The sequence below is a fragment of the Dermacentor albipictus genome, chromosome 3 (genome assembly GCF_038994185.2).
Source record: "Dermacentor albipictus isolate Rhodes 1998 colony chromosome 3, USDA_Dalb.pri_finalv2, whole genome shotgun sequence".
Lineage (NCBI taxonomy): Eukaryota > Metazoa > Arthropoda > Arachnida > Ixodida > Ixodidae > Dermacentor > Dermacentor albipictus.
The window spans coordinates 117,093,278-117,116,657 of record NC_091823.1 but is presented as its reverse complement, the minus strand read 5'-3'; the positions used below and the strand labels follow the sequence as shown (position 1 = coordinate 117,116,657).

Sequence of the window (23,380 nt, the reverse complement as noted above, 5' to 3'; positions counted from 1 at the left end):
AAGGAAAAAAAGATATTTAAGAAACACAATGTAAGAGAGAACTATAAGACCTTCGGTGTTTTGTTTTCTGACTTCTGACAACAGAACACCGAAGGTCATGAAACTCTACTTTGCACAGTGTTTTGTAAATATTTTTTTTCTCGTTCAACAGCTTAGCGAACGTTAAGGGGGACGCTCTATATAGTAAGCTATGCAAAGTTTGTTTAAGTTTTTGGCAAGTAAATTTAACTACTCACAGTTTTCTTCACTTCTCTGATCCTTTGGATCGCGCAAATATTCAACTCCCGAAGTTGTGATAAGCTTGTCGTAAGCGGTAGCATGTATGCCCACGCTTTCCTGCACAGTCGATCACGTGCCTGCTGGTCTTAAAGATACAAGTAATCGTGCGGGACAAGGCACGTTCGTGCATTATGCGCGGACAATGCAGTCTTAGTAAATCTGCACAATCGTTCGTGCCTGACGCCTTTGTAGTACATGCGTCATGGATTCCATTGTGAAACGGCAGTTGCGCAGGTGCCTTGCAAAAGGAGAAAGAAAGTCTACGCACAAGGTTGTTTCTCCCTGACAATTTCTCTGGGACGACAAGCCTGACGACGTCAAAATAGATGAACTGATTGACATCCTTTTCTTTGGGGGGAAGTAAAATACTTCTCAAGAATGTCCTTGTTCTGCCTTAGTAGGAGAGCGCCAGGATAGGCTTCGTATGCGGGTTTAGTAACATCTGGAATCTGAATTCTTTCGGCGCTACTGTGCTAACGAACAGAAGTTGAGAGAGAGTCACAGTCAATGGGTTGTTGAATGAGAATTGATTCCCTGATCTTCTGGTGCAAGGGCAGGAGCCTAAACGAGTTGGTAACGGTGTATCTGAATATTCGTAATAAAAGTAAAATTAGTTTAAAGTAAGTGGTCTTTCACTCTTCTCTGTCGTTTCATTGGTGTTGTTTTACGCGTGTCCTGCGAACACCATGAAAAATAATATTTTCCTGGCAATCTGGCATAGAAATTGCTTCGCACCATAAAAGATGAGAGATCGGTGTTTTATTCATATAACCGTTTCGTACTGGGCAACTGTGTATTGCGAGTGTGAACGCAAAAGCGTGCTTTCTTGATGGACAGGGATTGAGTCTGCTGATAATGCAACTGAAGAAAAACTGGGCCAGGGCATGGCACCGCTAACGCTCTAAAGTTTGCGGCAACATATACTGCCAGTGTTCCGACGTCGCAACAGGTGCGTGCGCGTGCGTCATAGGCGACCATGCACAACCTAATTTATCAAAATGACGTTCATCTCGAGCCAAAGTCGCCCTTCGAAACGTCCGGTGCTTGCGTCAGTGCGACATTTTGTTGCTTTCTTCCGCCGTGACAGCTAACCCTCTCAGCAGCTGACGAGCAGCAGCGCATTCGGGATGGGCTCGGAGTTTTCCTCAGAGGCACGCGATACGTCCACAGTGAGTGAAGTTCGCCTGTAGGGCCATCGAATTAAAATATGCCTTTATGGAAGTGACCTTGTTGCTGTATTTGAGAAAAATTGCTAGTTCTAGAGGAAGAAACCTTTATAGGCATGAATAATGTAACGATTTTGACTGATCCCAGCACACCCACTGCCTGCGGATGTTCAGGGAAAAAAATTCCCTTGCCGACACCTTGCTGGTAGTCTCCGCTGGTTATCATAACTTGGCAAAGTCGGCTGTGTCTTAGGGTTCACCACTTCAGCCATGTCCTAAGCGGAGCTCTCTAAACGTAATGACGAAACGTGGATATTGTTGCACGTGAGTAGCGGCGTTGACACGAATGCGACAACTGGCGCGTAGCGTCCCATTTGTTGCTTGTCGCATTCGTGCATACACCGGTAATACGCTGGGAAGGAGAATTGCGCTGATGCGACAGGGGAGGGTATTTCGAGAGGGGGGCCAGCTGTCTCGCGCGTTTCATCCAAACGCTCGCGTATCACACTGAGGGAGAAGTGTGGCTTCCACCGCGAGCTCTCCTCCACTCACCGGCAGCACGCAAATCGACGGAAACTGGTTCCAGGTTGTTTCGAACAAATGTGGATGCGCGCATGCAAACGCTGTCGCATGTCACAGTGTTGCGCCCAAAAATTCGACGCGCTACTTTCAGGTTCGTGTAAGGGCGGCTAGTGAAACTTGGTAAATTTTCCCAGCGCCACAGACGTGAATGAACGAGAATAGACTAGGACAGCGCTAAACTAACAATTCCATTTTTTTTTAGAGGAAGTATACGTACGCTTCGCGCGAGGAGCAATGCAGTGAAAGCAGAGCGAAGGCGCATAAATGCAATCTGCGGATACTCCCCGCTCCAAGTCTGGGCGGGCGATTCGGTGATGGCAATTCGCACTGTTTACTTGACGAGGACGTTTACGGAAGCCACACTGACACAATTATTAGCACGTTGCAGAATTGCGTCGGCTTCGATGGTTTCTCTGGTGAACCTACCTTTTCCTTCCGCGATTACACGCGTTGGATTGTAAAGCGTCCGGCAACGACAATCGCGAATGCTATCCAAGGTACCCGCTAACAAGTCTTTAATTATTGAGCACATGTTGTCGGAGACATATTGTTACGTAGGAAGACGCAGACGACAAACTATGTACAAATATATTTACAAGGAAAATACGCTGCGCTTGGCCAAGAGGCAACAGCCCTCGCTAGCTTCTAAATCGTCGTCGTCGTCTTCACACTGCTGGCCTTTCGTGATCGCACATATTGTGCCGTAGCACTACCCCCGGCTGCAAAAGCGCCGTCCCGGAGCAACTAAAGATCGGACTCGGAAGCAGTGTAGTAGGCCTTGAGCCTACTGACGTGTACGACATCACTAGATGCCACAGGAGAGCTTGAGCCCACAGGAGCAATTTCGTAAGTCACAGGCGTCACCTGGCGCAGCACACGGTAGGGCCCTGTGTATCGCGAAAGAAGCTTCTCTGAAAGTCCGACGTGACGAGAGGGCGATCACAGGAGCACGAGCGCACCAGGTGAAAACTGTACGTCACGATGGCGGGCGTTGTACTGACACTGCTGAGTGGTCTGTGAGGCCGTAAGTCGAGCACGGGCAAGCTGACGTGCATGGTCGGCGAGGGCGATGGCGTCGCGCGCATACTCGCTTGTTGAGACCGCAGCAGGAGGAAGTGCCGTATCTAGGGGCAAGGTAGGTTCGCGACCGTACAGTAGATAAAAGGGGAGAAAATCCGGCGGTGTCGTGCCGGGAAGAATTGTACGCAAATGTTACGTAAGGAAGGGCAATGTCCCAGTCGTGGTGGTCCTTGGAGACGTACTTGGCCAGCATATCGGTAAGAGTACGGTTTAACCGCTCTGTCAGGCCATTGGTTTGAGGATGGTATGAAGTAGTCAGTTTGTGTTGAATGGAGCAGGAACGCACAATGTCAGCGATAACTTTCGAGAGGAAGTTTCGACCACGGTCAGTAAGCAGCTGTCGCGGGGCGCCATGAAGCAAGATAATGTCACGCAAGAGAAAGTCCGCGACGTCAGTGGCGCAGCTGGTAGGGAGAGCCCGAGTGATAGCGTATCGGGTGGCGTAATCAGTCGCGACGGCTACCCATTTGTTCCCAGAGGATGACGTGGGAAAGGGACCGAGCAGGTCTAATCCAACACGAAAGAACGGTTCCACAGGGACGGTGATCGGCTGGAGATGACCGGCAGGTAGCACCTGAGGTGTCTTCCGACGCTGGCAGGGATCACAGGCAGCAACATAGCGTCGAACGGAGCGAGCGAGACCAGACCAATAGAAGCGGCGGCGGACGCGGTCGTACGTGCGGGTTACCCCAAGATGTCCTGCAGTGGGTGCGTCATGCATCTCAAAGAGCACAGTCTGTCGTAGATGTTTTGGCACGACAAGAAGATCAGGGCCATCAGGGAGGAAGCTCCTTCGGTACAGAATGCCGCCCTGGAGGACATATCGGCGAACGGATGCGTCGGTAGGTGTAGAGCGCAGACGCTCGATGAGTACTCGCAGCGATAGGTCTCGGTACTGCTCATCGGCGATGTTAGCGAAGGCAGACACAGAGAAAATGCCGTCGGCGGTACTACTGTCGGCGTCGTCAGGCTCGTCTGCCGGGTAGCGAGACAGGCAGTCAGCGTCCTTGTGGAGTCGGCCAGATTTGTAGGTGACAGAGAACGAATATTCTTGGAGGCGTAAGGCCCAGCGACCAAGTCTTCCTGAAGGGTCTTTCAATGAGCATAACCAACAAAGCGCGTGATGGTCTGTGACAACGGAAAAGGATCGGCCATATAAGTATGGGCGGAATTTCGCAACCGCCCAAACTAAGGCCAGACACTCACGCTCAGTGATGGAATAGTTGCGCTCCGCGGGTGAGAGGAGCCTGCTGGCGTAAGCGATAACACGGTCGTGGCCACGCTGGCGTTGTGCCAGTACTGCTCCAATTCCGTGACCGCTGGCATCAGTACGGACTTCGGTAGGCGCAGAAGGATCGAAATGGGCCAGAACGGGAGGCGTTGTGAGAATGTCGATTAGATGAGAGAATGCAGAGGCCTCGTTATCGCCCCACTGGAAAGGAGCGTCTTTTTTTCAAAAGGTCGGTTAGTGGTCGTGCTATGGCGGCGAAATTCCTCACGAAACGGCGGAAGTACGAACAAAGGCCGATGAAGCTGCGCACATAGTTGACACACTTCGGAACAGGGAAGTGCGTAACAGCATGGATCTTGCCTGGGGCCGGTTGCACTCCGTTCGCGTCAACGAGATGTCCAAGGACGGTAATCTGGCGACGGCCGAAGTGGCACTTCGATGCGTTGAGTTGCAGACCGGCTCGCCGAAAAACGTCCAGGACTGAGAATACGATAACGTCGTCCAAGTAGCACAAGCACGTGGACCATTTGAAACCGTGAAGAAGGGAGTCCATCATGCGTTCAAAAGTGGCAGGAGCGTTACATAGGCCGAACGGCATCAACTTGAATTGATAAAGACCGTCGGGTGTTACAAAGGCAGTCTTCTCGCGGTCGAGATCGTCCACGGCAATCTGCCAATAGCCGGAGCGGAGGTCAATAGAGGAGAAATAGCGAGCACCGCGGAGGCAGTCAAGGGCGTCATCAATCCGAGGTAGGGGATACACGTCCTTTTTGGTAACCCTGTTAAGGTGCTGATAATCCACGCAAAAGCGCCATGAGCCATCCTTCTTTTTTACCAGCACAACCGGTGACGCCCAAGGACTACATGACGGTTCAATAATGTTCTTGGCAAGCATTTTGCGAACTTCTGCGTGAATAACTTGACGCTCAGCTGGTGACACTCGATACGGGCGGCGATGAATGGGAGGGGCATCGCCGGTATTAATGCGATGTTTGACAGCTGTAGTTTGGGCTAAAGGACGATCGTTAAAGTCAAAAATATCGTGGTAGGAAAACAGAACGCGGTAGAGTTCACGAGCGTGCTTGGAGGGCAAGTCGGGGGCAATAATTTTCCGTAAGTCAGCGATGGTACAATTTGTCGACTGCGATGGGAGAGGAGTATCGGATGAAGTGTCGTCTACTGCAATGGATGCCACTGAGTGATCCTCGAATGAACAAAGCTGGGCCAAAGACATCCCAAGTGGCAGCACTTGTGTCGTCAAGGCAAAGTTGACCAATGGCAGGCAGACGCAATTCGCCGTAATAGATAAAACTGTATGGGGTACTGTGATCCCGTGTGTAAGGAGGACGTCTGGCATAGGAGCCGCGATGTAGTGACCGTCGGGGACTGGTGGGGATGACACTAGGTCAACGTAGGTCAGTGCCGAAGGTGGCAAGCGAACGAAGTCGGCGGAACTGAGGCGACTGGGGTGTGGTTCAGCAGGATCCAGAACAGGCAGGTCAAGGCGGAGAGTACTGGCGGAACAATCGATGAGAGCAGAATGTGCGGAGAGGAAGTCTAAGCCGAGGATGATGTCGTGGGGACAGTGGGCGATGACTGTGAATAGCACGATTGTTGAGCGATCGGCGAAGGAGACGCGGGCGGTACACATACCAATGACGGGGGCTGTTCCGCCATCGGCGACACGGACAACAGGCGTCGTGGCGGGCGTGACAATTTTCCTGAGCCGGTTACGAAGGTCAGCGCTCATGACGGACAAATGCGCCCCAGTGTCTATGAGAGCAGACACAGAAACACCGTCGACTTGCACGTCAAGAAGGTTCAGATGAGTGGGCAAAGTCAGTAGAGGATTTGGCGGCGTAGGGGGCAATGCAGCGTCACCTCGAGGCGCTGCATCGTCTAGTTTTCCGGCTGGGAGCGGCGTCCGAAGGGAGTCGGCGAATAGGAGCGACGGGGCTGGGGAGAGCGAGATTGTCGTCGTTGGGGCGAAGGCGAACGAGAATAGGGGCGGTTCGTTGCAGGAGAATCAGTGGCGGCATTATCGGAGCGTGCGGCATAGGGACGAGAAGGGCCACCTGAGGGGCGAGAGTAGGCAGTATAAGTAGACCGGATCGGGGAACTCCAGCGACTACGACAGTGCCGAGAAATGTGCCCGATGCGATGGCAGTGGAAACAAATAGGCCTGTCGTCAGCAGTGCGCCATTCAGATGGGTTGCGGAAACGTGGTGGGTAAGAAGATGCGGCACGGGGCGAAATCGAAGAAGCCGGGCGGGTATCAGGGCGATGGGCCGAGCAGATGGTGTGAAGGCCCATGTTTTCAAACTCCTGGCGGACAACTGCCTGGATCAGTGAGACCGTGACTGCAGATGCGGTGGTGGGACTGGAGTCGAAGGCAGCCGGATAGGCGGCCTCGACCTCACGCCGGACGATCCTGGTAACATCGGCAATGTTGTTGGGACGAGGAGCGTCGGCACAGGAAGATGTCGCCGGGGTGTTGGGCAGACGGGCAAACTGCTGGTCAATACGTCGGCTTTTGGCGAGTTCCAGGCGGCGGCACTCTTTTATAACAGCATCCACCGTGGCTACGTTGTTGCAAACGAGCATGTTGAAGGCGTCATCGGCAATGCCTTTGAGGATGTGGGAAACCTTGTCTGACTCAGTCATGTGGGTGTCAACTTTGCGGCACAGAGCCAAGACGTCCTGAATGTACGTGACGTAGGGCTCCGTTGACGTCTGCACACGACCGGAAAGGGCCTTCTGCGCGGCAAGTTGGTGACCGTAGGGGTTGCCGAACAAGTCTCGAAGCTTTTGCTTAAGCGAATCCCAACTGGTCAGCTCATCTTCGTGCGTCCGATACCAAATTCGAGGTGTGCCACCGAGGTAAAAGACGACGTTGGCGAGCATGATAGTTGGATCCCACCGGTTATTGCGGCTGACGTGTTCGTAAAGGTTGATCCAGTCCTCGACGTCTTCCCCATCTTTTGCCGAGAATACGCCAGGATCACGGGGAGCGGAGAGGGTGATGTAGGTCGTCGAAGTGGCAGCAGGTGTCGGAGCCGGTGGAGTCGGGTTGGCGTCGCCGGGAGCCATGAAGGTAGGCTCGACGTACCGTCCACTGCGAAGCTCCGTGACGAGGTACAGGGAACGTCCACCTCCACCAAATATGTTACGTAGGAAGACGCAGACGACAAACTATGTACAAATATATTTACAAGGAAAATACGCTGCGCTTGGCCAAGAGGCAACAGCCCGCGCTAGCTTCTAAATCGTCGTCGTCGTCTTCACACTGCTGGCCTTTCGTGATCGCACATATTGTGCCGTAGCATTATTTTAACGCTAGTGTAATTGGGATCGATTTGCGACTGTAACTGTACGGGAGGCCATGGTTGCTTTGGGCGGACATCTGTTTTGTGCAACGAATCAATAAGTTTGGATCTTTACGTACTACGTCTTTTCTTTTTTCATAGACGCCTCAAAAGCGCACTCACGTCTTGGTAGAATGGGCAAACTTTTTAGAATGGAAAGGGAATACTAATACGCAGGAACGGAGCTCACAGCACTGCGTCATTATTCGCAGTTTATTACATAAAAAAGAAAACAACATTACGTGCCACGCACTCTTGTTGTAAGCAGTTCGTTGACTGCAGGCAAGTGTTCATTCGCAGAAATTAAAAATTTAATTATGGGGTTTTACGCGCCACAACCACGACATGAGTATGAGGCACGCCTTAGGGGGGGGACTCCCGATTAAGACTGACCACCTGGGGTACCTTAAGTTACCCGAAATGCACGGGACACGGACGTTATTGCGATTCGCCCCCATTGAAATTCGGCCACCTCGGCCGGGGATGTGGTCCTACGGCCTCGTACTTAGCGGTGCAGAACCATAGCCGCTAAGCCACCGCAGCTTGCCATTTGGAGAACTCAAAATGCTGCGTTACAAAATTTGACTTCTAAGGATGTTTTAGGATGGGTGGTGTCAAAATAGTGGCGTGTAAATACTAAATAAAAACAAGCCGAAGGTCATTACAGGTGAATTAAACATGAATACTTTGACGCGATGGGCAATTGCTTTCCAGCGTTGATGAATCACGCACTAGGGTCCAACCACAACAATTGGAACTTGATATGCACAAAGGGCATGGGCAGGACAGGGAAGCTAGCAGAGGGCGGCAGAAAGTTAGGTGGGCGGATGAGATTAAGAAGTTTGCAGGGACAACATGGCCACAATTAGTACATGACCGGGGTAGTTGGAGCAGTATGGGAGAGGCCTTTGCCCTGCAGTGGGCGTAACCCGGCTGATGATGATGATCATGATGATGATGATGATGATGATGAAAGTGATTCGTCTCCTAAGGTGACTAAGGCAAATGCCCGTAGGCGTTGACCAAAAGAGAAAGGAATTACTGAGTGTGAAAGATCGTGCTGTCAACTGTTGTAGGGTAGCAGACAAGCTAGTTAGTGTTTTGTGTTGGTAAACTGCGTAAAACACCAAAACGGAGGCAAAGAATGGGGTCGTAGAAGAGCGAATATGTACCCCTTTTACAGCGAAGCTGTTTACCTGACGGACGTGTATGCATGACTGGTATGCGTGGTTGCATAGGGAGAGTATGTGGGCTGGTTAACGTCCGTAAATTTCTCTAAAAAGATGGTGGCGCTACGTGGTACCGTAGGGAGGGGCATCCGGATTGGTCAAAGAGGGCCTGAACCACCTTTCTGTGAAGCCTCCAAAGCACCTTCGGACGAGTTTTGTACCTCCCAGAAACATATAGGGGAAATATTTTTTTAAAAAAGGCCTAGAAGGAGCGTAGATATCACGAGAAGAATATTTGTCTCTTATTCCTCCTCAACATCCTCCGTTCAGACGGATGGAGGCGGAGCCTATGGTGATGCCCCGCCCACGACATTACATCACCAGGCTTCAATGTTGTGTTTCTTCTTTCGCTGCTATTTTCGCGCAAATTAACGAGTGCTGGGTACTATTGGCAACACGGTATTTCCGGTCACCTGCTTCTGAGTGCGCGCAGCTGTGCGACTGGTCCTCCAAACCATTGTTGGTAATGTCGTCTGTGCGCGGCTTCTTTCAATTGCGTGCGTAATTGCATCGTTAGCGCGCCTAAGAGCTCGCCGATGGATCCCGCACACCGTGCTCGCATATTGTACTCAGTGTACGCACTGACCACCATGGGATCAGCCGCGATGGAACTAAGTAGCAGCGCCGCATCATAAGCTTCGTAAGGTTTGAGATTACTTCTCGTGTTCAAAACCACTCGAAACAAACGAGGTACGAAGGCGGCGATGCCGGAACGGCAGTTCGGTCAAAAATAGTTCGAACGGATGCGGACGCGCTGGCTCTGGGCGCCGCTGAGCCATGGCTGAGCGTCAGCAGACGAGAGCTGGCTTCACCCGAAAGTGCGGTCATCCACATGAAAATTTAAAGCGAGGTTTTCGCTTACATCAGCTATACTTCAGTCCGTTTAATTAACTGCGTCAATAATATCCACGTTAACAGTAGGAGCAAGTACACTGATCCAAACACCCTTCTTGACTGATGTCAGACAACAGCCAACATGAGCCGTCTAAGGGAATGTGCTTTATGACGAAATAATGTACACAGAAGAGAGTGAGAAAAATGGCTTGTTTTGAAACGAGAGTGTTTGAGAAAAAAGGTGACTTCGTGCTCCGCTTGTGAGCCCCACGCGTCGCGCACGAGTGCAAAATTTGGCTGAGATGTTCACAGCAGCATGTACCATTAGCTGAATGTGTTTTTTCGCAAATCCCGAAGGGAAGTTCAGTGCCCTTTTAACGTCTGTAAAGTGAACAAAAAAGATAACGAACGATAGTATGGCGGAGGAGGAAAAAAATACACGGGATTTGACCGCTCGCCGCTCTTGACCAGTCCACCCGCGCTGGCCGCCATTGCTGTCGACTGCGTCTGCTGTCGTCCGGACTGAATACAGCGGCGCGGCAGTTGTGGTGGGAAAACACGGGGACGTGAGCCGTGGCAGCTGCCGTGTTGTGTAAGAACCGGATTGTGCATTGCACCGGTGGACCACTGCAACAGTTGCAACTCCAACAAAAATGAGAAAAGTGGGAAGACCACTCATTGTGCGCGGCCGAAGAACAAGCCGAGTATATACGAGGAGAGGCGTCGACAGCAGATAATCGACTATAACCAGCGACAACGCGCCCGTGCGAAAGTTGAGGATACGGCCAATGGCTTTAGCTCCGAAGAACGGATGTAAGCAGATGAGTCTAATCGTCGGAGTCCAACGCAGGCTACAGACGAAGATCTCGCACTGGAGGCCGATCGTGAGCGTTCTATTCTGCGTCCAAGCGACAGAAGCGCGAGTTGCCACCTCCTTGGAGTTTCTCTGGGGCGAATTACAAATTCAAGAGAATGTTTCTGGATGCCGAGTGTACCATATAGCTTCTCGGTCGGCGATGGAAAGCTTCGCTAGCTAATGGGCCACTATATGAATGGTTCGGCCCCAAACTTTCTTGCGTCGTCCGCCTGGTTTCGCAATGATTAACTAGATGTGTTGGCCAAACGCTGTCAAACTGGAATTTCGAGCGGCAAGCGAAGAAATTGCACCCTGTCCCGTAATCGAGGGTAAATGTTAGGAATAAATGGCAACCGCCAAAGCAGATTGGTTGGAGATGATACTAGCCAGAATTTTAAAATGGGTGTAGTGCATGATCACAACGGCACTCTCCACCGCACCACACCGCACCACATCGCACCACGCCATGTTGTGCACTGGTCCATATGAACGCTGCCGCGCTAGAAGAATAAAGTCGGCTGAAGGCGGCACGTCAGGTAGCTAAAGACGCCAGGGAGACAAAGCGCACTGCCCTGCTAGGAGAAGGCAATCGCCTGAAGAAGGCACCACGCAGTGTGCCGCCACCTCTAGAGGCGACGCAAAGCCCGCGCTGCGGCACTCGCGTACCAATGGCGTTCAAAAGAGCACAGGAAATCCTGTCTCATCACCAAAAGATCACAATGAAGTGTATGGTGCCCTGTATCTGGCTATGGAACGTGGCTATTGTAAATGACAAATAAAACTTCAACGTACTAGACAAGGAATCAGGTATCTGAGCCCTGACCCTGCTCGTGCCGGGCAGTAACGCGGTGTCGAGAGTGCTGGTTTTCGTGTGCTAAGATTTCAGTGCACTCAGCCCAGGTGGGCAACATTAATGTGGAGCTCACCGCTACGGCCTGCTTCTATATGGGAACGTGATTTTGTCATGTAAAACCCCAGAATTTCAATTATTTTACGCTGTTTTGGTCCATCTAGACTTGCCACTTTCTTGCATATTCTATTTTCTACGTTTACGTATTGAGGTAATCTTAAAATAAAGTTTAGTTGGAAGTTTGCGTATAAAACGAGAGGCATGTTTGTACAAAAGCGTACTATTAATGCTACTGAGCACTTTTACGGGCAACGCCTTGCAAAGGACGCAATTACCGCACGCAGTATGAACTTCTACATGTCACCCGTACTCTTTACATAATTTGTATTATAAAGAAGATGAATTCCTTATTTTACCGAGGACACCAGCAAAGCCTACCTCATATAACGCAGTAAAAAGAGAGAAATCGACGGTTGAATAATTTCAGAGTTTTATTTACAAAGGAATGCTAAAGTTTCTGCTCACATCATCCCTGGCGTGGCTGCTATTTCAGTCTAATGTGATGTAATGTCACTTGCAGTTCCCCTAGCACTTCAATAAACATTGCGTACAACGGCCCGATAAAGTTACTGAACACTTGCTTCAGAGGAAGCTTTAGCTCGGGAGCTCCTATCTGAATACATGGGTACGAAAAATAGTTTTTCTCACTAATTATTGCCCGAACTTGGAAGAGGCTTGTATGTATATAAATGAACGCGGGAAAAATCTTGCAAGTATATCAAGTGGATCTTCATTTTTCCATCAATACCTTTTTGAATATCACTATGGAAATTTTAAAAAGCTTGTACTTCAATCGTGCATTCAATAAGAATCATATGACAATTTCGTAAACTGAGCCTAATGATACCGTTAAAGTGCAGAGAATGGATAGATTATACATGACTTTCAAATTTGCAACCCATTTGGGAGCATACCTTTAACAAAACTCTTGTAAACATCGTTAACACTTTACACAAGGTATACATTGATATTTCATATTTCTTCGATTCAGATGCTCCAATAGATAGACTTCACATAACTGCAATATCTGACTTTTTTGTCCACAATTACTTATACGCGAACTTTGCACCACTAAGTTTTTACATCTTAGCAATTTACGGCTATTTTTGTAAAATATTTCCAGCCTTGAATAAAAATTTCCATCCTTGCGGTCATCAAATGTAAACGTTTTTCCTGACATGAAACTAGCTTCATTCGAATTGGTCCAGCAGTTGTCATATAAAAGGATTTTCGCATTCTACCTGTATTTCAATAAGAAAATTCGAGTTGGCCCGGAGCTAAAGCTTCGTCGTTGTTGTTGTTGTTGTAGCCTGTGATGCGTGTGGCTCCTACCCACGATAGGGGATAGGCCAAGAAATGGGTCGATTATTCTAAATTCGTCTTAAAGAATTCGTCTTAAGGAATTTTCCACAAAACCCGTGCTTCAAAGACGCGCTTCGTTCTTTAACATATATCACCCGTAAAATGTTCCCTTTAATGCTATAAGCGTAATTTAATGTAATGCTTTAATGTAAAAACGCTTTGTGGCACGTACTTCGAACTAGGTAGTATTCTTGTACCCTTCCCACCTTGTTTTACGTGTCTCTTCGTCCTTGTCTTCTGCAAGTTTCCCTGCCTATAGTTATGCAGCGTTGCCGCAACTTGCTCCTCCTCAAGTGTCTTTTTTTTTGTTATCGAGAAATGAGAAGGTGGAAATGCTTTCTTCATCTTTGGTATTACAAACGGCCGGAAAGTGTAGAGAGTGAGAGACACACAAAGAGGAAAGGCCGGTGTTGAGGTATTTTCTTGTCTGGTCGTACACCTTTGCCATCTCGAGCGGCTAGACCGCAGAAAGGGAAGAAGAAGCAGAAAGAAGGTCCATAGCTGTGCCAGTAGTTCCCAAGGATCTGCATCTACATCTACGCCGATGGTTGTCGAGAAGAGAGCCCACGGGGCGTCCCATGCGAGTCCGAAGGCCCCAGGCCACAAGAATCCGAGGCACGGGCACGAGGAGCACCATGTCATGAATAAGCGTCCGCACCACACTGCTCAGCACAAACATCATGAGCGGGGCCTGTCACCGGAATCTAATGCGTAAGCCATGTTATTTGATTTTGATTTCACTGGCTTGCACCCGCGACGAATGATCTTCGTTTCAGACTTATTTCGCTTACTATTTGCATACTATTTTGTCGGAGATCTTGTCGGAGTTTAATTAGGAACATGCACTACTCAAAACTGCAGGCCCCTTTTTATTACATGTGTCAGCTCTGGCGCTGCTTGTTTGTAAAGTTTCTGCGGTTCTCAGTGTTCTCCTGGCGCACCTAATAAAGTGCATCGATAGAAAATGCGGAGAGCGATGTATCTGCAACGTAGACATGTTTGGGACTTGTATTTAGGCTTTCCGTTTATGGCTAAACCACATATGGTTATGCACACCCGAAGTGATGCCGCGATGTAGAGTTTGCCAGGTATTTGCCGCCGCGTTTTTTTTTGTCGGCCTATTCAATCAAACTCTGGGTTCGTCTATATGATTTCTCAATGCTGACACCATCTAGAGCGATAAACTTCATTGGGAGACAGGTGGAGATGACGGCCACACTAACGCGCCTCTGAACTTCTACTCGAAGGAACGGAAGGAGCTTGGGATGGGGGGGGGGGGGATTGGCCGAGACAAGGATTATAGGAGGAGGTCGGAAGGGTGAAGCTGATGCTCAGGCGTGCACAACGTATTGCGGAATTGCACTCTCTGAAAAATGTTCTGCTCTGTCAGCTGTGTTATTCTTTAATTTGCCCGCGCACAAACTTTGTACCCCTGAATCTACGCAGAATGCATTTAGGTCCAGGGAGCCCTATCAAAGCGGAGCTGGATAAGATAACAAGTGCGCCCTTCAGCGCACTTAGTGGTCTGTGGTCGCCACACAGCCCGGATGCAGGGGCGTCCTCACAACAGTGGCGAGCTTTCTCACCCCATCGGACAGCTTCCTCACATCAGCGGCTAGCTTCCCCAACGTCACCGCACGACGCACTGTCGCACAAGGTAAGCCTCACTTCGAAGTACAGGGACCATAGTCAAAGAGCTTTCTTTGTAGTACGACGTTTTTGGGCTAGGGAGAAAGTGCGATAGCAGGTTTTGCGCAGTTAACTTACGTTGTAATTTCAGAGCTGTAGTGAAACCGAAACTTTGCACGGATCAATAAAGCCAACAATAATAATAATAATAATAAAGATATGCAGCCATATGCGTATAATGTTGAAATTATAGGTATACAGAGATTTAGTTCAGGTAGTCCTGGCTCTACACGCTTTTTCTTTTAATCTCTGTATTGTGCCTTCGTGCTACTTTCACTGGTGTAGGTTACAAAATAAAATAATAATTAACAGGAAGGCGCCGCAAAACATTCCAAAAGGAAAAGACAGCGCAAGGCAGTTCGAAAGTGCACGCTCAGCACCGCTTTCAATGACATTCAATTAGGGTGGCGTGGGGCACACTCAGAATTAGCAGACTTACTCTAGAGGGAAAACATGCGCGAAAAAAGTGGCAACCTCAGAGGCGTTGCCACGTTGCTGCGACTCAGTTTTGTAACGCTGAACACATTCAAAATACTATGAAAAGACAAGTGTTGGCACGCAGCGCGCACGTGCGAACACGTGCAAAGTTAGAAATTTTTTTTTTCGTAAGATCGGGTCGCTATTTACAAACTTTCTATGCAAAATTTACGGTGCATGAAAGGATGCGCTCGCAGGCGCGTCAACTAGATGGCGCTACCGTTCTGAGAGGAGCTCGCGTTTTCGTTGGTTCCGCGTCTCATCGGAATCGCATCTCGTTGTCGGTCCTTGTGGGCCTGCACAGAGTAGTCACATGGCGGGGCTCCTGCGGTTTCTGACTGCAATGGATGGACGCTACGGGGAGCTTTTCCTCCAGAGTTGTTTGCATTAATTTCACAAGAGAACCCTTCAGCATCGTGTAAGGATGAAACAGAACATGTTGTCTGAAAAAAAATATGCCAAAACGAATATTTACCAAATGACTGCAATCAAACCGGCTGTTAAAAACGGCAAGCTTCGCCGGCGGGTGCAAACAAAAAACAAAAGCTGGATAGCCAGTGGACTGCGCAATTTACTGCAGAAAGCAATATTTCCTTAAAAATACAAATTTTCTGGCAGAGCTGCGTTGCCAAAAATTTGCTGTAAAGAAATGTTTCCTATTTTTAAGTTTTTCTGTTGTTTAAAATTTATTTTTCTCTTTTGCATTACCAGAAATTGTGCGTTTGAGAACAATTATGTGTTTTGTATTCCGGAAAATGTCACGTTTCCTGTTTTAAAGTTTTCTGTTATTTTAATATATTTTTGTTTTATTTGATCGAAAAGGTATGTGCCAAACAATTATCCATTTTGCAACACAAAAAAAGACAATATTGGTGACGATGCAATCAAGTTCACCCAATTGTATTCAGGCTCCTCCCAAGGTCTTGGCCGCGCCCCTTTTAATTAGGGGTGAGAGAACGGGTGATTCTCCTCTGCTGTTAGAGGTCGCGCACTCGTATTGCGCCACACAGGCACACCCCTGAGTCCGTGGCGGGCCTCTATTGTTCATTCGCAACCACAGGAGAAACGACAGCGGCCGGCCATAAGGTGCTGTCGGCACGCATACACTGTCAGCAATTCGTGGACACGGGATTGCACAGAAGCACCACATACACTGTCAGCAATTCGTGGACACGGGATTGCAAAGAGGCACCACATACACTGTCAGTACTTCGTGCACAAAGTATTGCACAGACACACCACATATTTCGGAGTATTCGCACCCCCGCCTTCTTGGTATGCTTCTCAATGTACTCGCGGGAATTGACTACACAGGGGTTCCTGCAAAAAGCTGTTGTGGCGTCATGGTCGCGCCAACGACACAGAGATTCCAATAAAAAGCTGTCAGGGCGTCACGGCCGCGCAGACGACCAAAAAATTGGAGGACACTTAAGCTTCGCCTTCAAGAGTGGAACGCGATAGCGTTATCGCACCCCGTTCGCACCGCCCACTCATTCGCTCGGCATGCTCTTGAGTCACACAAAGACGAAACGAGCGCCTGAGCTAGCGCAACGCACCAAGAAACTCGGGAGTCTCGGAGGGAGAAAGGATCTACGCGAGCCAAACGTCGTGATCGGCAGGGACAGCCGAACCGTGACGCGCCATGGAGGCGGACGGGATCATGGGGCTGACGCCTCAATGGGATCTTCCTCTATCTCGCTTGGGAGCACCACGCAGACGCATGACTCCTCGCCAGCAGCACGGCACACATCGCACGGGACGCTTTCCCACCGGACGCGCTACGGCGCAGCGATCACGTCAGAGGCGTTCCGCATGGGACGCTGCACCTAACCGCGCTGTGAGCGGAAGGAGGAGCCGCGTCGCCTAAACACGAAGTTTCGAGTGACACATGCTGGAAGTTGGAAGTGGAGATAGCGAGAAAACTTATTAAACGCAACTTATTAAACGCGACATATTCAAGCCTGTCAACCAGACGACACGTCCGCGGCCGTTTCATAGTTCGCACATATGGTTCGCATGTTTCCGTTTTCGCGCCGCTTCAAGTGTACAGTTTTTGTAAAGAAGCTAACGCCATCAAGTGAAAAAAAAAGACGAAAGAAGCTTTTTAAGCTTTATATATTTTTCACAGTGTGTCGCGGCGAGCACTTGCGTTTATTTAACGGTTGTGCCGTGTGCCGTTCCCATGCTTGCGTGGCAGCCTGCCTCGCAAATCTAGTAGCTACGGCGCCGGTCTTGCTGCGCTATGGTTTCGGAAGTATTAGTTGGCCTGAAGACATTCCATACTTCTCTGGCTAGACATAACAAATTCTGATCTTACTTGGCCACAGCAGTCAATGAATAAAGCTTTATCGCGTCAGCTCACTCGGGCAAGCAAAGGTATGAGTGCTCAGCTGCTTGATCCGTAACAACCCTGGCTACATTAGCACTAATTACATAAATTTACCGGATGCATCTCAGCGCCGAGTTTTCATCCGCATGCGCACTTTTAAAAACACATGCCGACTGCAGATTCTGCTGTTTGGCACTGGCTGTCACGGCTGACCAGTCTTCACTATCTAATAAACCAAGCATACACGCGAAATTCGATTTAGACACCCGCCCGACACCGCTTGACAGGGCGATAAGAAGGGAACTTACTCCGCTCGCCTGATTACTTGGATGCAACGCCGCCTCCATTCTTGTTTGTAGGGTTTAGATGAAAAAATGCAGGAGGATACATCCTCCCTCATTCCGACGTAGTTGTGACACTTGTATGCGCAACAGTACCGTCGGCATCCTTTTGTTTTCCTCCGACTTTCAGCGCACGCAACGCCGCTACCAGAGCAATTTTCGTCCGCGGGGGCGACTGCATTGTGCACGTTCTGACCGCCAGGGTGGCGCTGCAGGCGTCGTGAAAACTCCAGCGCTGGTTCCCCATTGGGGCATTCTCGTAGCGGCCCCGCACGGCCCGAATGCACTCAAGCGAGACGAAGGGGAGAAGCGGGTGAGGGGCGCGCCACCTGTCGGTGCAGCGCTGTACATTGCGTGTAGGGGGTCTTCTGCGTTTGCCGCAAGATGGCTCTGCGTGTGCGCCAAGGGCAGAAGAAATGTAGCGGAAACCTACTTCGCTACTCCTTTAACTGCAACTTCTGTAATTTGCATGCTCAGAATTACCAATATACACCGTAGTATAACTTTCTACGGCACGTTTCTAAGCCAACACCGCATTCACTAGAGGCGCTTCTGTCCCGCTTTGAACCATAGGCTGAGTGCACTTCCTCTTCAGGCACCGAGGTGAGCGGATGCGGAATATCGGGCTGTTCCAGAGCAGTCTAAGCGGCCCACCCTGGACGCGGTAACAGTATGGTAGCCGAAGTCGACAGGGATTTTGAGATTATTTTGTCGCATTTGCCAACAGGACGCGTCGCTTTGAACACATTGTTCTCGCACGGAGATGTTCGAGCACGGTCCTTCAGGGTCGATGATTTCCGGGACGCTTTGAATACAGAAGCGCTGCTTCCTGACGTTGTAGCTTTGGGTGCCTACCACATCAACCATGTGTGGGCCGTGACAGTGAACAGCCCAGAGGCGACGAAGTGGTTGGCTGGAATGAAAGAACTTCAGGTCAAGGGGCGACGCTATCTCGTCATCGACCCGCAGGAGCAGCAGGTGAGGCTTCGGCTTCAATGGTTGCTACACGGCGTGGCGGACGAGGACGTGCCTACGGCGTTGGCGGCGTTTGGCAAAGTGACCGAGGTTACTCGGGAACGCTGGCGTGTGGAGGGAGTGAACAAGAAAGGTTCGACAACCCGGACTGTGCTCCTCATGCTCAAGAGTGGTCTCAAGGTTGACAACCTGCCACACCATATTCGCGTTGCCGGTGAACTGGCGCTGTTGGTTGCACCAGGTCGGCCTATGCAGTGCTTGCGCTGCCATGGTTCGGGACATGTGCTTCGCGAGTGCAAGGTGCCACGTTGCTCACACTGCCGGTGTTTCGGTCACGTCGACGCCGACTGCCTTCGTTCCTACGCCGCAGTGACCGGAACAGCCGGTGATGAGGATTCAACGGTGCACATTATGGACGTGACTGAGGCGGAGAACGCAGCGAAAGGTAGTGGGGATATGATCACAACTGGGCCACATTGTGGTGCCTCAACTTCAGCAAGTGAAGATCGATCAGAGACAGTACACAGTCCCCTAGACCCTACGTCGAAAACGGCTGAGGGAACAGACGATTTCGCAAAAGATCTAAATTCTTAAGTAGCTGAAACTCCCACTCACGAAGTGTCTAAATGGGAGGCTGTGAAAAGTGTCCCTCGTAGTTCCAAGTGCTGACTTGGACGCTGTCGGCGCGTCACCGAACGCCAGCGGCGGCGCGGGGAGTACTGGCGGCAGCGCGGCAGTTAAGAGAACCCTGGAGGACATATTGATACTTGTTGTGCGCAAACAAACAGGGACGAAGAATAGTGGCAACACAAGGACGAGCGCTGTTGCCCCTATTCTTCGTCCCTGTTTGTTTGCGCACAACAAGTATCAATATGAATATGTTCCAACTAGGCCGACTCGCAGTTATGTCCCTGGAGGACGCCACAAGCCAAGGAGACAAGGTCGGCGCGCGAAGCATCGAGGGGCCGCCTGCAAAGACACCAACGGGTAGGCGCACGAACTTGAGGACAAGGCCTGGGGGGCACGGCGGATTGGAAAGTTGACGACAAGCTACTTTCGCAAAGTGGTGAGACCGTCTCACCGGGCGGTCCCGGAGGTGTCTAGCATTAAGCCAGACTCACAATGTAAGAGCCATGCACCGGGCCTACCTTCTCCAGAAATCAACGATGGCTTCTCTAACGTCACTTACACTCGCCACTTTAAATGTTCGAGGTCTGGCCTCTAGGAAAAAACAGTCAACTGTACCGGTTGTTAATGGGAGAAGATCTTGACGTTTTGGCTGTGCAGGAGGCGAAAGTGGAAGGAGGAGACGGCGAACATGGGGCGGAGGTTCACTGCACGGTACCACGCCGTTGTGAGCCACGCTATCGGCAGGTCCGGAGGGTGCATCCTCCTTGTTCGAAGGAATCCAGGACTGTCAGTGCAAAATGTTTCTTCGGGTTCTTCTGGTAGAATTGAGCTGTGTGATTTCACATATAGTGATATTGCATGGCGTGTTTTGTGTGTTTATGCTTCAAGTGTGGTGCAGAAGCGCGTAAATTTCTTTTCTAACTTAAGACAGTATTTGTGCATTGATAAGCAGCTTATTTCGGCTGGGGATTTTAATTGCGTTTTGAACTCAAGTGATAGGTCAAGTAGCAGAATGGTTAAAGACAAAAGCAGTGATGTGCTGTCACAAATTATTGCAGAGCATGAGCTGCAAGATAGTGCAGACTGCCTGTAGGGCTCCCGAACTGTGAAGTGCACTCACTTTCAGGGCAACAGACATGCCCTCTTGGACCGACTGTACCTGTCAGTGGATATGGTCCCAAAGTGTCGCAGTTATGGTGCTTTGCCAGTTTCTTTTACTGATCATTGCCTTGTAAAATGTGAAATAGGATCAAGGAAAGAGAGCAAGAGATTTTATGGGAGCAATGTAAATCGAATTCCAATTTATTAAGGGATAAATCTTTCAATGAAGCAGTGATGCATGCAATTAAGAATATCGATGAAGATAGTGGGGACGAAATAGGAGAGCAGTGGAAGATTTTTAAGCAACAGATAAACAATAACGCGATAGAAAGATCCAGCATTTTATTGTTTGAAGCCAAAAAGAAAGAGAAAGGGCTCAAGGTGATTTTTGAAAAGCTAACAGCGCTTGAATGCGAAACGACAGGTGTGTATGCCGAAGATCTGCGCAGTATCAAAAAGAAACTGGAGCTTTACGATGAGAACCGTTATCGCAGAGCGCAAGCGAGAGCAAGGGTAGACGCGATGGCTATAGTTGAATGTCCAACAAAACGCGCACTTGTACTCGAAAAACGTCGCGCCCGGTGGAGTGATATAGATTTTATTGAAGATAATGGGGTAGTAATGACAGACAATGACACCATAGGACTTGCGTTTGCTCGACATTACGAAGCGCTTTTTGCTTCTAGACATGTGAATGCAGAGAGGATTAAAGAAGAATTTCTCCAGAGAATGCCACGGCTGCAAGATGATACCAGAACAGAGTTGTACTCACCCATATCACAAACAGCAGTAGAGAAGGCTACAGATAACTGGAATCTCGGCAAGTCGCCAGGGCCTGATGGTCTGAACGCTTCGTCTTGCAAGACGTTTCAAAAAGAATTGTCTCATCTGCTTACAGTTCTGTTTAATGAGGCTTACGAACTAAATGTCCCACCCCGGTCATTTGGGGAAACGCATACTGCATTAATACTAAAGACAGAAGAGACAGAGAAGTTAAAATTGCTTTCGTCGTACAGGCTCATATCACTAACTAATTGTGATTTTAAAATCTTGATGAAAGTGCTAGCAAGGCGGTTGCTGAAAGTAATTAAGGAATTGGTTGGTCCTCACCAAACATGTGGAATTATGGGGCGTTCGATTGTGACTAATATACACAAAATGCGGTGCGCGTTGGAGTGCTGCGAGATTATGCAAGCAGGGGTAGCAATTCTACAGCTGGATCTTCAGAAAGCATTTGATTGTGTACCTCATGGTATTTTGCTTGCCATCTTAGACCATATTAATGTCGGATCCATCATTAGAGATGGAGTAGCTTTGGCGTACCGAAACTGCACTACACGTTTAATTGTAAACAAGTCAGTAGCGGCCCCCATTAACCTAAAGCGTTCTGTACGCCAAGGCTGCCCCCTGAGTCCCTTCTGTTCTGTATATATATATATAGAAACAATGTGCCTAGCGATAATTGAAAACAGCAGTATTCACGGCTTCAGATTAAATGCGTTGGATGTTAAATTTCTGGCGTATGCGGATGACGTCGCTGTTTGTTTTACAGATAAAGATAGTGTAGCTGCAGCTATCGCTGTAGTGAAGGATTTCGGCAAGGTAACTGGAACCATGGTAAACTGGGGAAAGTGCCTTGGCTTCTGGCAGGGAGAATGGCCTTCCACCCCGGTCACTTTCGCCAACGACAAGTGGCTGACGGCACCCGTTAAATACCTAGGCGTCCCGCTGGAATATTACAAAAAATAACGATGAGTATTGGCAAGATGAAACAAGAGAAACACAGATGAAAGCGAACAAGTGGAAAGGTGGACACCTGTCAATGTTTGCAAGAGCTACAGTTTCCAATCAATTATTTGTCGCAAAACTCTGGTATGTAATGCAGGTATTGCATTGTTCAAGGGTAAATATACAGAAGTTGCACCCAGTCTTCGCAGTATTTGTGTGGGCTTCGAATTGGGAACGATGCAGTCGAACGAATTTGTTCAGGCGAGTTAAAGAGGAGGTTTGGGAATGACGCACCTTTTTATACGAAAGGCCATCAACTGGTTTTAATTTTTTCACGACTTAAGCGATCTTTTCTTGCGCACGGTGTGCCAAGTGAGGCTAAGGAGCGCGTTACCTGGTTACGTAGTCTATACAGAGAATAAGAGTGGTCCTGTTTGTGAATTTCTTGAAGAAGGTATTTTAAGTAAACGGTTCTTGTCCGTTAGATTTTCAAATAAGTACCTTTTTTCCGTGAAACGTAAAGCTCTGTACAAAGATGTATGCGATATAGTTCTCCCTGTGCCAATGTACAGGGCCATATACAGTGGAGGCCAGGGGCAAGAAAGGCTTAAGCGCGTTAAAAGAATGCAAGTAACGCCAGGGACCAAGTCTTTCTTTTTTAAACTTCACACGGGTACGTTGACTGTAAAAACCTTTATAGAAGATCGTGGTTTTTGTTACCCTGGGGCTCGCATTGCTCGACCTGTAAGAAACCAGGAACTATAGATCATGTATTTCTAGATTGCTGGGCAGGTGTCTTCTTTTGGGATGTACTTCAGAGGACTCAAAAAAGGCTTTCCTTTAGATCCACAGGGTATCTGATATTTACCTATAGAAACTGATGGACTGCCGTTTGATCTTATTATGCTAGTTGGCCTTCACTGTCTATGGCGCGTCCGTATGGCGGGGTATCACTGCGATCCAGATTCACGGCCTGCACGAATGCTTTTTCGAGAATGCATGTCGAGATTTGTAGAAATTCAGAAAGCACAAGATTGTGTATCTGCGTGGCTGTCAAGGGTGGAACCCTTCACCGCGCTCAAATAATTCTAAAATAGTCAGCCCTGTAAGGCTGACAGTTGGTGCTGAAAACTTGCTAATTTATCTTGTTTTCTGAAATGTCATTTGTTGTTTGATATAGTTGTACAAAATAGACAATAAATAAAAATACTCATGG

General features: G+C 49.1%; 2 protein-coding genes across 5 annotated transcripts in view; one reads left to right on the top strand and one right to left on the bottom strand.

The window, feature by feature from the left end:
* The window catches only part of LOC135915619 (uncharacterized), a 33,880-nt gene extending 33,461 nt beyond the window's left edge, over positions 1-419 (bottom strand). For all 4 annotated transcript variants that reach the window (XM_070536676.1, XM_070536677.1, XM_070536675.1 and 1 more), the window contains exon 1: positions 237-419. The gene's annotated coding sequence lies outside the window, so the exon portion shown is untranslated. The remainder of the gene's footprint in view (positions 1-236) is intronic.
* A 12,948-nt stretch (positions 420-13,367) lies between these two features.
* Positions 13,368-23,380, top strand: part of LOC135915620 (neprilysin-1-like) — a 32,691-nt gene continuing 22,678 nt past the window's right edge. The window contains exons 1-2 of the mRNA XM_065448730.2: positions 13,368-13,605; positions 14,341-14,551. Of these exons, the coding sequence (XP_065304802.1) occupies positions 13,439-13,605; positions 14,341-14,551 (378 nt within the window). The 5' untranslated portion in view covers positions 13,368-13,438. The remainder of the gene's footprint in view (positions 13,606-14,340; positions 14,552-23,380) is intronic.